At 37.0% G+C, this 15194-nt stretch overlaps 1 protein-coding gene across 14 annotated transcripts in view; it reads right to left on the minus strand.

Annotated features, from left to right (window-relative positions):
- MEF2C (myocyte enhancer factor 2C) overlaps nt 1-15194 on the minus strand; it is a 118794-nt gene that overhangs the window by 15765 nt on the left and 87835 nt on the right. For 12 of the 14 annotated variants that reach the window (XM_061369438.1, XM_061369449.1, XM_061369446.1 and 9 more), the window contains 2 exons: nt 9192-9378; nt 7987-8034 (listed from right to left, as the gene is read on the minus strand). In XM_061369438.1, coding sequence (XP_061225422.1) covers nt 7987-8034; nt 9192-9378 — 235 coding nt within the window. The remainder of the gene's footprint in view (nt 1-7986; nt 8035-9191; nt 9379-15194) is intronic. The other 2 variants (XM_061369450.1, XM_061369444.1) reach the window with 1 other exon arrangement.

Here is a 15194-nt window from a genome sequence, read left to right on the forward strand (position 1 = left end):
TGAAAGGGACCTTAAAGCTCATCCAGTTCTAACTGCCTGCCATGGGCAGGGACACCTTCCACTAGACCAGGTTGATCCATGCATGCCTCATCCAACCTGGCCTTGAGCAATGCCAGGAATGGGGCAGCCACAGCTTCTCTAGGCAATCTGTGCAAGGGCCTCACCACCCTCACAGGGAAGAACATCTAATCTAAAACTGTATTAGCTGTTTCTTTTAGGACAGAGATGATGCTTCTCAAGCAGAAGCTGAAAGAAAAGAAGCAGCTCTCTGGCCACTTAACGCAGAGCACACTGCAAAACACACTTCTGCAAATCTAAGGACATGTTGTGAGTCTAGGAGGGTAGAAATCTGAGATGCTTTTTCAGTCAAATGGAGAAATAGATGAGTTTATGTAGATACAGAAAGAAACACTATGAGAACAGAAACCTGACCTGTTTATCACAGGCCATTAAACTTCATGCAAATACTTTACTGCTGAGTCAAGTGCATAACTACACTACATGGCAGTCACCAACACTGTGGTTATGTTTTGTGGCTATAATAAGATCTGTATTTAAATGTTTCTGAAGTAGTTCTTGCACAAAGTATACTTCCACTTTAGTGCAGGAGTTCACACCTCAGTAAAATAAATGTAAATGTGGCACCTGACTGCCTACAGAATTTGCCTGTGGCTACCCACATAACGAACTGTGAGCAACCTTTCAAAACGTTTCTTATTGCAGTTAGGTTTCCCAAGCTGCAGGTAGGTATTTCAGCACATCTCTTGACTCCCTCCTTGCAACCTTTGGAATAGGGCTACATTTCATAGGGTCTGTTGCAAATCTTACACTGAGAGAAGGGGGAGTGCTCTTCCTTGTTCAAGGATGATCATCCTGAATCCTCCCTAAATTGCAATTATTGTCAAAAATCACTTAAGAAAATTACACAGTGGTTCTCAGTTTTGTGCTTTATAAATATGACGTCTGTAGTTCAAACACATGGGCACTGCATGGTGAGCATCAGAATTATATTCCTGCATGTTACAAGTTCTTAAGGTTCAAACAAAATGTCAGAGATCACAGAGTCATTTAAGTTTACCATGGCAAAACCCCTACCCTGCCCCTGTCCCATGCATGGTAGCTAGTACCACAAGGATCAGGCACAGGGGGATATCCCCGACCTTGTGTAGTGTTCCCCACTCACTGTTCATGTCTGCAAAGGTTAGTCCATGCTCTGCACTAAGGTTTATCTAGTAGGAGAGATCAACACCAAAACCTATGCTCATCTGAAATTTAGCTTGTGCAACAGCTTTCCAAAAATTCTTGCAGTAACTGACATACGCCTGATCTGTTAATATGTGCAGCATGCACAAATCCTATCTGGTCCTCACCCATATGAGAGAAGCCTTTCTCAAAAACATGTTTTTAGGACTTAGCTGGCCTCTTACAATTGAAAATTAATTCTTATTCCAATAAACCAATTAATTAATGCATATTAGGAGCTTGTATCTTCCTCCATTTTGTATGCTAGCTGAAACGATACTCCATTCTAGTCCTATTTATGCAAAAAACAAGCTTTTTTTTTCTTATTTAATACGAGCTGTTTTAGAGTCAGAAGAAAGGAGGAAAACTCACCTGACAAGCCATTAAAAAAATATGTTACTGAAAAGTATAACCTTTTCTGAAGATATACAGGAGAAAGACTTCCTAGGACATGTAGAATACTTACCTATCTCTCCTTCTGACTGTCTGAGTGAGAGTCTTTGACAAATAATCTCCTTTTAACAAACTGTTTGATGATGACAAATAATCCCCCCCCCCTCCCCCCCCCCGTTTTTTTTGGGTGCTTGAAATCAACTATCATTTTGGGGAAATTGCTTTTTAATGGAAAATGTTTTAAGACAAGAAGCAATTCCAAGTATAAACTGAACATATTATTTGAAAATAATGAACTTTCTTGCTTCCACAAAGAAAATTTAGAAATAACCATGATTTTATTTTTGTTTTTTTGCTTTTTATTTTAAACGTATAGCTAAACTGTTTTTTGTTAAATGCACAATTACTGAAAATTAAAGAGTGGGTAATTTAAAACTGTGTCACGAAAGTTTCAGGACTATCTATACTAAAGGCAAATGATATATACTTCTATTTTAAACTTATCAATGTTATTAGAACAGATATGCACATAAAAGGAAAGTGTTTTGCACATAGATACTACTACTTATATTTGTTTAGAAAAATTACTTATATTTGTTATCCTTATCTGCTCTGGCTTTTGTTTCTGGGAGACCACTCCAACTGCTACCAGAGGAAAAATCAGCTCGCAAGAGATTTGGAAAACAAATAGAATTTATGGACTTAATATCTTGGGGAATCATGTTAAAAGTTAAAGAGCAAGGGTCATGTTAACTTAAGCCAGGAGCTTCCATGTGTGCCTTCAGTTCCAGCTTCCAGAGGTTGAAAGCATTTCTTGCTTTCTTTCTCAGAACAAAGCCATTGCTGCATTCCAGATCCAGGAGCCATCAGCTGTCTCTTTCAGGACAGGCATGAAATACAGATGCTTGCTAATTTGCAGTGCCTTTTTCTATATTCTGAATTCGAACAAGAATAGAGATTGCAGTATGCAAAAACAAGACAGTGTGGTGTCTTAATGAGCAAAAATGCACAAACAAAAAAATCTCAGTGAAATCTCTGTCTCACTGAAGTGAAGCATAAAATTTCCCTAGACTTCATGAGAGAAAGGATTTTATCTAATGAATCCAAATTATTCTTGTGAAACATTTGAAACTGCTTGTCATAAAGGAAAAGAAGTCAATCATGCCTGCCTTTACAAACCCACTTACAAAGAACCACAGCTTATATGACTCACTTAATCGTTCATTACATGTGAACTTAGGGCTTTTTTCCTTTCAAGCTGTCTCTTTATAAATACAAATATTGAGACTGTTGATTAAAGAGATGATGAGACAGAATAACTAAATAAATTACTAAGTCAATACTTACACAGCTGATGGAAACCTAATAAAGGCCAAATTTTCACTGATTTTCACTGAGGTCTACTCAGTTTATGTGGATGTCTGCCTTGGTAAGAGGCAGACATATGAGTTGGGCTAAAATGAGTGCATTCAACCTTTGTATATGACACCCATTGCCAAAATATTTTTAACTTTTACATTGACAGCAGCATCCGTCCTTTCAAACTTAAAGTTTGACTGATGTGTTTTTTACCTGTCTGAAAACAGTCTGAATAAAGCGTGTAAAACAGATCAGTTGCTTAGGGCAGAAATAGGACTTAATTTTGGAAAGGCCTGCATTGCTGCCTACACAGATATGAGATTGAGGTACTGTTACATAGACAACTTCCTTCAAACTGTGTATTAGAGCTGTTAGACAAGTTCTAGTGTTCTTTCTGCTTTATCACAAATCTCCTGCCTATAGGTACTTCCCTTAAAACACTGAGGGAAAAAAAAGTATATATTTTCCTTATATGGAGGGAAGCTTGGAAACGAAACACTTAATGGCATAATGTGAGTGGAAAAAAGAGAAAAGGAGAGCTGTTAAGTTTCTTATCCTTCTTTATGGTTTTAAGCCAATCTGTCAATTTATGAATTTTTATTGTTTGGATTTGGCACTATTGCATCATAAGCTCTGTTATGAATGACTGCATGTTCTTTCTTTTGGACTGTAAACCTCCTTGGACAGGAACTATTGTTTACTATACTTTTATACTGCATCTTGCCCAATCTTTGGATCAGAGGTCTGTGGGTGACTGCACTCATCAAATAATAAGGGAAGGGCAATGACTTGTCATACTTTCCCTGGCAAAACCAGTCCTAACAGGTTGCCCATAAACTGTGGTTTGGGAATCATTGTTCCAAGCTCACTTGTTTAACATATTCCACACTTGTAGAGTAAGACTTATTTTCTCTTGACTATGCCAAGCATTTCAGGGCACAGTGGAGAATATTTATATAACCTTTTAATTCTCTTTTTTTTTTTTTTTAATTTTTATTTTATTTTTAGTATTAGTTTGCTTATTTATAGTTTCAAAAGACTAATGCAACTAGGTGCCTTCAAAATCCTTGCTTATTTTTGGTACTGCTTGTAGGCTTATTTGGGCAAATGGCTTCTCTTTTAGTCAATCACTCTTTTTGAGAAGATATAATCCAGATTGTATCTACCTGATACAGTAGTCTCTACCTGAGGGCTTTTAAATTAAAAGATCCTACTACTACATATATTCCCATGTGGCTTGAAATACTAGTAGAATATATAACTCATTCACCCACAATCACTACAAGACCAAGAAAAGAAAAATGAGCACGGAAGCACTAGCAAATTATGATACTGGCTGGCAGATCCAGGTCCTCAACGCTCAGAAGATGAGAAGACAACTGTTAGCTTGTGGTTAATTTCCAGGAGGAAATGACTAGCTGCTGATTTATACGTAAATATGGGATGTTATTAAAAAGACATGGGATGAATTAAAAAGACATGGGATGCACTACTGATCTTTTCAGTTTCTAATGATTTTAAAGAACAGGGTTGAGGATGCTTGGACAGCAGTTGCAGAAACTGTTTGCAGTTTGCTCCTTTAGTTTAATTTAATGTCAAGACGGAGACAGTACATAAGTCAAATAGTGAAACAAATGAGAAACTACATAAACAATTAAAGCAAGGATGGTTTTTTTTTTCATTATACCCATTCTAGGTTTAAAACTGGAGATTTAGTTTTTTCTTTTGACTTTTTATAGCAGTTTCAAAATTAAAGAAATTCTTTTGATTTAGGTGGGCTTTTTTCATTCAAAAGAAAACTTAATTATAAAATATAAAGTGTCATAATTCAGAAACCATATAAAAATAAAAAATGTGTCTCAATCTAAAAATATAGTTTAGTTTGAAAAGCAAAAGTTTAAAGTCAGATGCAAAGATGTCCCCAAATACTGTTGTATTTTGGTTTTAAAACTCTGGAAATATTTTTAATATTTTAATCTTTTATCAGGCTTTTAACATAAATATTGAGCAACTGCATAAAGCTTGAGTTCAGATAAATTACAGTAGTAAAACTTTGTAGGCATTATTTATTTCTGGTTAAGTTACTGTTATGTGGTTTTGTTAAAGACTACACTTCCTATAAAGGAACTTCACATAGTACCCAAGGTACATGTCACTTCGTCTTCATATTAGTTATGATATAATCTAGAATGGGTTTGGAGCATACAGATTTGGGATCAGAAAGTACTTGTTCTGTCTCTTAATCAAAAGCCTCTGGTCCTAAATGTGAAGTTCACCCCAATTTTGTTGGCAGTTGCTACTGTGACACAATAGAAACTATTCATTGTTTGGCTAGGAAAAATATTACTTTAACGAACCTGAGACAACCTTGGTTTAGCTTCAAAATATCACCTACAGTAGTTAGTTATGTAGTATAATAAAGAAGCAGACAGCTTTTATAAGTTCTATTTATGTCTTGGGTTGACTCCTAAGGTAGATCGTGGATGATTCCAGGATTATTGCTTGAAATAGTCCAAGCCAACAAAATAATATACTTCTAAAACACAGGCTTAACTAATGTTCTTCCATTTTGACATTGCAGCTATAAAGCAATTTGTCATAATGTAATTTGTTAAAGTAGTGCAGAAACTGAGGCCTGCTGTTAGTAATCAAAAGTAGTTTAATTTTGTAATGGCAGAAATGAAATTCTTTAGACTCTTCTTCTTGGAGCTTGTTATTTTGAATATATGCTATTTTTGGACACTGCAGAAAAATGCAAATTCATAATGTTCTAATTTGGCTGGAAATATGAACCCCAACAGATTAAACCACAAGATCATGCTACCAGCTTCTAAGATGCCAAACAGAAAAAAACACAGAGGTCTCTGTCTTTTGTGAACAATGATGAACACAGAGAACTTTTGATGTTTATTCTTCTGCACCCTAAAGAAACAACTGTCCAAAATAGTGCCATTGTGAAACGGTGCAACCCAGACAGAGGATTCAGCCTTACACCGACCTTTTCATCTTTCTTCAGCCCTGTATCAAATTCTCCCTACTGTTCTGCATTGAAGAGATTTAGAAAACACTTCTTTAATGGTGTTTAAAGCTCTTATTGCCAGATAAAGAACAAGAACTATTCATATGATTAAATATTTATGATGCATTCCTAGCAATGCCCCTCATATACATGCCCTACAAATCAATTACCTGCTCCAGAGTTACATTGCTTGGGAGCTTAATGCACAACACTGCACAGGAAATACAGAATCTTAATTTGTGAGTAAATAATCAAGCTATCCCTCTTCCTATGCTTATATATGTTTTTAATATATTTCCAAAAAAAAAAAAAAACTTAAAAAGAATATAAATTGTTGAGTGGCCTATTGATATACAGATTTTGTTAAGCACCAGGATTATTAAGCCAAACGCACGTGTTGACGAACTTTTATCATCTGCTACGTTTAAAAGACAACACTGTGCTCTTTACTAATCGCTTTCCAAAGTCTTTTAAAAAGGAACAGGGAAACCAGCGGCAAGGAGATGATATTTCTTAGAAAGTCAGTAGAGGGAGCCCCTCAATAGCGCAATCAATTTCCTATCCGAGCCCCTCAGTTGCTCCTTCCTGAAGTTACACATGAGGTTAAAAGGAGATGAAACGCGAGTATCGCCAGAATTAATCTTTCTTTAGCTGTGTTACGGAGGCTAACAAAAGATAATTAACAAAATTATAATTTTCTATAGTGGTTTATTTTTTTTTTGAGAACAAAGGAGACAATACCTAAGTTCTCGTGGCCTGCCTTCCCTACTCCTAAATTAATACAGAATGACCTCTCAAAGCTTCAGCATGAGTTTAAAGTGCCTTTCTGATACAATGCAGTGCAAGTTCAATTTTACTACAAAAGTGTCACACAAACATCTGTGACTTATCTATGTGTGAAGATAAAATGTGGGGGGTTGTCTAATGTGGGATAAGAAGAGCCAAGAAAGAAAACCATTTCTTTATAAGTAATTTTATAAGACAATGTCAGAATCAGCATATATATCAGCTCCAGTTTATAGTGCATAAAATGGATCTTCCAGCTATTTTTCCATACAGTTCTTTCTGAGAGCAGTTAACCCAGTAAAATTGGATGTGCTCCATGTTTTACCACTCAGTTTATTTTCTTCGAACATATGTGTTTACTTCTCAAACTGAAAAAAGTAATCTTGCCATTGTCTTTTGTAATCCGTATTTGGAATAATGCAAGATTGCTGACATTGCTAACAAACCACTGAGTTCACTGAGCAAAGGGGACTACTCTGACAACATTGCGTTGATAACACAGACCTTAGCAAGTACAGGTCTCATTAATTCTGTGGGAGCAGGACTAAAGGGGATAATCTTTTTCTTTGCATGGGTATTTTGAAAATCCTTTCCCTGTTGTGTACCAAAGCACTTAAGCAAATATGTAAAACTAAGCTTAAGTTAATTACTGATTATTTAAGTAAAGGTTAACTGATTTTGCTGACTAGCAATAGTCTTAGAGAAGGGGCTTGAAATCAGATCTGTGCTTTGCAGATTGAAGTCTAATGAGCGACTCAATGTTGAAAACTTTACTCAAGCATAAATTAATAAAACAAAACCCCAATTCCACTGTAGTCAATGGAAAAACTCCCTCTGGCTTAAAAAGAGTCAAGGCTTCTGACACTGGCCTCAGCAGGAGTTTTGCCTGAACAGAGCTATGCAAGGGACCCAGAAGTTTTTACAGGAGGGCTAATGTGAAAGAAAGCAGACACTTGTGCCTCTGAAATTTGTTGAGGTGCAAGATTTCTAACGTTGTTCAACACAAGCCTCTTCCTACTAATAAGAGAAGCACAAATATCAACTCGTCACCCCCATCTGGGAGAAATAAAACCATGCCGACAACTTTCTAATATTCCACCTCCAATATGGAGCTATTTTAGGACTCAGCCTTTGAAGGAAGTCCTTTTTTCACTCAGAAAAATAAATATAAATGATTTTCTCTTTACCTGCACTGGTGCCTGCACCGGTTGTGAGGTCTCCACCCATCAGGCCACCTAGGGGGTTGAAATGTAATACTACAAATGAGCATGATAAATTATAAAAGGCAAATATTCAAAACATTTTTTCTAACTTCAAAAAGCCCCTTCCACTACTCACTACTGTTTTCGTCTGACTTCAGCAGGCATCAGATCAGACCCATAATCATAAAATTGGAATGCTTTAAAGTTACTCATACAAGACGTTTGCCTTCCAAGGACAAACAAAATATGTAGCACACAACATTTCATTATTTTAATTTCATACTTCTACAGCATGTGAAAAAAATCAATTAGTATTTGAAAGGCATGTATAGTAGTCCTTCCTTTGAAAACTCTTTAGCTCAGTATTAGTCAGAAAAGCAAAGGTTTCCACATAGGATTGGGTGGAAGAGACTTGAAGGTTCCTGGAAGAGAACATGACTGAGAATCTGTAATATGTATTTACATAGCTTTTAATTTTAATTTCCTCAGTCTTTCATAGACATTCACTCTAAGGACTTTTAAAACTTCTCTTTGCACTTGGCGACCTCAAATTGTTCTTTGAACCCAGTATACTTAAGGATCTTGATGTTGCTTCAGCCAGACAGATTGAATGAATTTAATCCCCATCTGTCCTATTCAGAGGTGATCCCTCATCATCACCAGAGAAAAGCACAGTCTCTTGCTATACAAGGCACTTCAGTACAGATCTCAACCAACATTAACCCATCAAGGAACCTGTGAATGCTCAAATAGTAATAAATTCTGCATTTAGCCTCAAGACTGCTGATTTAAGGAACGAGTGTCCTATTTTACTTGCTTCAACTTGTTTGCATTGGCTACATTTTCTCCCTGTTAAGTTTTATGGTATAGTGAATTCGTGCATGAATTAAGTAGACAGGCTGCCATTTTATAAAACAGTCTGCCCTTTTATCCTTTATTGATTTCCTTTAATCTTAGTCAATATTCAGCTTTTTATATATATATTTTTTTTTTAATTTTCTAAATTGGGAATAGAAACCCCTTCAGCTCTTTTGATTTTTTTTCAACACAGCAATTTTGGACAAACTGTTATGACTGGTAAAAACAGAGCTCTTGTTTCTCAGAGCACAGTTATACAGTTTAAAATGACCTAAGGCAGACAAGCAGCTGATTAAAGCTCATTTAAAAGGATGGGATTAAACGCAGCCTACCTGTGTTACCTGCACTCGGAGGCCGATGTGTCACACCTGGAGACATGCTATTTCTTTGCAAAGAAGGATGAGCCAGTGGCAAAAGGTTGGGGTTTCCCAGCGAACTGACTGGGTTACTGTATACCAAGCTGTTGTGGTTGGACACTGGGATAGAAACTGGCATCTCAAAGTTTGGTGGTGGAACAGCCTGTATGAGCAAAAAAGGGAAACAAAGACGAGAATAGTACAGAAGCACAGCCTTCAAGTACAGTTTCTCTATATTTAGTTCAGATATTTTGTAGTTGGTGGTTAAAATACTTACACTTGCCCATTCACCCCCCTGCCATCAAAAGTCAAGAGAAAAGTTTCAAAAGAGTTACCAGGGCTTTTAAATATGATTCTTTCAAAACCTGATTCCATCTTCATGTAATGCATCTTCCACGTTCACTTTGTAGGAACTGGAAATATTTATTCTTTTTCTTCTTTAGTTTAAAACAAAATCTTGTTTTATGAAGCTTAATTTTCTTTTTCCTTAATTCTGTGAAGTTGCAATTGTTCACTTGTGATATCTTAATCTAGCATAACACATGAGAGCAAGATCAAAGGTACATGACTATGGTGACTTCATCACATGGAGAAAAATTAGAAGGCGTGGAATGCAAAAAGGAAAACTTTAATTTCAGCTTATGTTTCTTTAGCAACCAGAATGATCCCAAATCACATTAAAGGCATGAACATGGTAAGTTACATTTTTAAAAGTTTCTATTTTAGCTTGGATGGGCTTAAAAGAAAGTTCTACTCAGGAACAGGTAGCAAATGCAAGAATTGTAGATAGACACCAGTCTTGGGTTCTTTGTTGGGTCTTTTTGGTGTTTTGTTTTGTGTATAATTTAATCTATTTTTTGTTTGCTTAGGTTTGGAAGTTTTGTTTTGTTGTTGCTGTTTTTTTGAGGGCAGTGGTAGTGTTCAGTTACACTTCTTCAATATACTGCTTTCATACTTTAAGGCAGGATCCTTTCATGAGCCACTTTCCTTTGCAAGAATCTCTTTCAAAAAAGAACCAAGTTATGGACCATTCTGACAGAGGGTGTGATGAGACGCAGTACCTGATTCTCATTACAGTCTTAGAAATCCCAACTCAGGTTTTCTTGGTTGGTTGGGGTTTTCTTGGGTGGCAGTTGCCTGAATTTCTTTAAAATATATGACTCTGGTGGCACTGAAATAAATCAGACTCTAATCTACTTATTCTAAAAATATTTAAAAAATTATTATATTTTTTTAAATAATTGATGTATTGTTTTTGTGAATGGAAAGAAAACTTTTTCAGAATTACTTGACAGCATTTTGGGGTTGGACTAGACCTCTGAAGGCTCCTTCCAACCCAAACTATTCTATGATATGGTTCCATGATTTCAGACATTCAAATACCTCACTGCAAACAAAGTATCCCTTAATCTGACATTAAAAAATCTTGTAAGCTTCGAGTCTGAACCCATCAGAAAATTCTTAAAACCAGACATGTAACATCTTCAGTGGGAGGAAATCACAGGTTTTAATTTTGCTATTGGCAGCTGATAGCACTGGTGAGTCTTCCAGGAGCTAGAGGGAGGATGTTGAGAGCCAGACACATAATCTACTGTGTCAGGCAGCAGAGGCACCCTGACCTTGTGCCGCACACGTTTCTTCTCTGGCTGGCTAGAGCTGTTGGCTGTGCCCTGTGTATTTCAGCTCTGGCCATCCAATCACAGTTATCCTTTAAGGTTATTCTTCCCAGTCTTCTCCCCTTTCTAGGGGCAGACATAATTTTGCTCTAAATATAGAGGAATCATTTTGCTTAACCACTGAAACACACAGTAAGACTTTAGTTCAGGGCACGATGTGAAGGATACATTACACAAATGCCTTGGGACTTACTTGAAGGTGTTAATTTAGCTCTGAAACCCTTCACGTAGCCTTTGGCCTGGTGCTGTTAGAGGTGGCCATAGCATAATGGGTGAGAATCAGGTGTGGCACTAGAGATGATAGACCTGCTGGGTTTTGTATGGATCTGAAACATACTAATGTTCGTGCCTCAGAAACAGAAAAAAAAGAGAATAAATTATTTTGTGATGAAAAATATAATTGCTGAAGTGTGTTATTTATTTCTCTCAGGAGCACCCATGTGTTTTCATGTAGCTGTTCTTACAGTTCAAGTCCAGCTTGGTAGCTGCATGTGTGACTTCTCTTTATGGGAAAATTTACGAAGTGCATAACACAAGGAGTAATAGTGTATGTCACAACTGAGGTCAAGGATTCTTGGAAATAGGTTCACATATGAAATATTTGCTCAGTCTGAAGGTATCTTTTAAGCAAGACATTCTGTTCATTGTCCACAGAAGGACTCAAGAGGTTCCCAAATCCCTTGTAAATCAGAGGTGCCTGGCTGATCCTGAGCCCAAAGTCAGCAACTGCCTTTTCAAAAGGTTTTAGCCAGTGAATTCACATGAGGATAGATGTCTTAGCTCCACCTCCAGCCTGGTGGGAGACATGCATAAGCCAATACGGAGCCTCTTGTTGCAGTGTTCAGGGCTGTGGTGAAGATCTCTGTGCCTGGTGGATTTCAGCACATGATTCTGCCTGCTTGAGTGACAGCCCATGTCAGATTGTTACCCACTGGGGAGCATGCTGCTCAATATCTTCTTCACCTCTGTCATGCGATTTGTGATCTGAGCTTGGGTAGACACCAATACTGCCTGAATTTTCTTAATTTACTTCCCTAATCCCAATCTCTGTGGAGCTAAGCTAGAACACAAATGCCAGCCCTCACAGGCTTGTCTGCTTTCATCATTATGCTCTTTCTTACATGTACAAACCAAACCCTTGAAGGGCTGGAAACATTTTTTTCTATGTTAGTACAGTTCAAAAGAGCTCCAGCCTCAGTTGCTCTTGCGGCTGCCAGTCTCACTGATTATCACTGAAACATACAAACATTGCTGAAACAGTTTCTCAGATTTCATTTTAGAGGTTTAAAAATATATTTTTAAAATGAATTAAGTTATTTTCTTAATTTCTGTAGTAATGGTTCCATTTTCACAATTTTACCTACTGTTCAGATACACTTACATCTACTTACAGGGTACTTCATAGGCAATTTTATGAGGGTGAAGTCAGTTTATTCTCTGGCTTTGCAGCACAATGCACACTTCATCTGGAATATAGTAATTTTTATTTCTTCTCTTCAGGAGTGAAAGGTCAGAGACAGAAGTCTGGATAAGCACCAGTATTAAACAGTAAATGTCTAGCTACAGTGCTGCTTTGCCCAAATTTTGTGACAGACTTGCATGACTTTCACTAAGAACTGCAACCTCCTACAGACTCCCTAGTCATTCCTGGTGGAAAGTCACAGGGCATATCTATTCCAGCTGGGCCTGACAGACATTAAAGCTTATGATGCACTTGTGTAATATCTGTATTTGTAAATTAAACTTGCCTAGGGACTGAGGCCATCTGAGGCCACAAAGCAGTCAACATCCATACTATTAAGCTTTCTCAACCTCAAAACCATCATGACTACGTATAATCTGACAATTGGGAATTGTTCCTGGCCTGGGCTAACAACCAAACAGAGCTAAGACTGTTTAGGTTGTTTGGGAGAGCGTTACTTGGCCAGTGTCAAAAGCATACCAGGGACCGTTCAAACAATTCAGGGCAGGGATAAGTACCTCCCGCTGCCTTAGTACATTCTTTGCCATTTGCTAATTTACTAATATATATGAAGCCTTATCTTAATGTGCATGCTTCTTTTTCACATTTTGCTACTTTTTCTCTGTCTTTTCTCCTTTGGACACAATTGCCAAAGAGGGCAGATGGCTTACCTGAGAGGATACTGTCAGCGTACAGCACACACTGTGTTAGATGTGTGCTCCACAAGCTGTGGTATGTTGTGCAAAGCAAAGTGCTGGGGGACTGAACTCCTTGGAAATTAATTGACCAAACATTCTGTGTTAAATATTGTTTTTATCCCTCCCATGTTCAACCAGGCCTTCATTTATTTAGAGACAGAGATACTTACAGCTCCCTTCTAGTTGACTATTTCTGTCTCCTCTGCTTTCATCACTCTTACAAAAATTACAAATGAATGTCTAATTATTATCAGATGTTTTAGAACAATATAAATAGTTATCCCTAGAAAACTATCTGAAGAAACATTATTGGCCTTAGCTGTTAGGAGCAAAAGCCAATTTTGTTTTCATTTGGCAGCAGCTTTATTATGTTACAAGACCAGGCACAGGCATTGCATTGTTTTATATATTTTGTAAGAAGTGATTTAATGACTTGACTTGGTGACTTTTTGTTCAGTTTTGCTCCCCTTTCCTCCCACAACTTTTTTGGGAGCCTTTGATGATCACAAGTAAATGAATACAACTTCCCTGACTTCCCTCAAGTTATACTGATTTGTACAGTTGTGGATGTTATGGTATGCAAAGTAATATATAAAATGTATATGTAAAATTTCCATTATATTCTAGCTTTGAGCTCCATATTGGCCATTACATCTTGGCTTATGCCAAGGAAAGCAGCCTGTGTTGCATTAGGGGAGAACGTTTACTGATTCCCCCTTTTGCGGGAAGCAGCTTGATGGAGCATACGGACCTTGAGCTCTGTGTGAAGTATTCAGAGAAGGGATATCCTATCTTACATGAAAAGAAGCACTAATGTTTTGCAGTTCTGTATCTCTGAAGCGTCTCTGAAGTAATCATGCAAAAAGATAATACACTGTACCTTGTAACATCCCTGCAAGGTTGGAAGTCACTTTATACCCTAAATACAGCTCCGAACAACAAGTTCATCGCTATGTTAATAGCAGAAGTAGGACTACCTTTGAGGTCAAAATATTAAAATTAATAAAAGCTACCACAGGGAAACTCCATTAATTTTTGGGAGGACAAAAGTGATGTCCCATGTTTTTATTAACTGTGTTGTTTCTAATTCCTAGAACTTTCCTAGTTTTATAGAAAAGATGATTTTCCCAAATGCTTATGGAGGTAAAGAAAGTGATAGAACTCGCTATCACTGGAATGAGTTGTATTACAAGGTGGGGTTTTTTTTCCCTCTATGCATGTCTTAAGATTTCAAACGTTTATGACATCTGCTGCTTTGTTGGATCAAAAACAGGTAGCATGAGAAAACATAGAGGATCTGAAGGACCACCCCAAACACAGTTTTTAAGATGAAAAAATGGCTTTGTTTAAATACTATCTGATTGAAACAGTCTCTTTTCAATCAGAAGAGACGATTTCAATCAAAACAGATGAAAAAAAGGGAATAGTAATTGGTAAGATTTTGATATGACAAAGGGTTAAGCATTCCATCTTATAAGAGTCACCCTAAACGTTGCAGTCATCATTTGTCAAACTGAATTCCATCCTGAGAAAAACAACTATGCAAAATAAGCAATCAAAAAAGGAGGTAAGAAAGATGGAATATATATGCACTCCTCCCTGATATTTGGGCATCTTTAACCAGTCATTCCAAATACTGATTTATCAAGTTTGGTACCATTCTGGTCTCACATAAAATCTTTACTATTATATTAATTTTTTCAAAAGTACATTTGCCATGATGTGCGAACTTCTTCAAATTTTAATTAACTTTAGTGAAAATCTTTCTGCTCAGAATGAGTGGAAAAAACATTTACAGTGTATGAGACAGAATCTGAACATCCTTAAAAGGCATCCTCAACTTAGGTATCAGATTTTGTATGCACAATTGACTAGAACTATAGAAGAGAATTTGCTCATTCTGGGTATACAGAATCATTTTTGGCAGCTAGGAATACAGCCTGCATGTGGAACGAGGAATGAACACAGATCTCTTAGAAGGAAGCAGTTACCTCTGCAAATTATATAACCTCCAAACCTCCACACTCTTTTTGTTGGCTTTATAAATGTAGTATTCAACATAACGACAAAGTATTATCCCCTTGTATGTCTTGTGCAAACAGAATAGCACATGCGGAGTTATTTCTCTTAGATATCTGGCAAG

This window comes from Neopsephotus bourkii, unplaced genomic scaffold, assembly GCF_033783945.1.
Source record: "Neopsephotus bourkii isolate Nb327-2 ecotype Australia unplaced genomic scaffold, CSIRO-AGI_Nbou_v1 NB_1495, whole genome shotgun sequence".
Classification (NCBI taxonomy): domain Eukaryota; kingdom Metazoa; phylum Chordata; class Aves; order Psittaciformes; family Psittacidae; genus Neopsephotus; species Neopsephotus bourkii.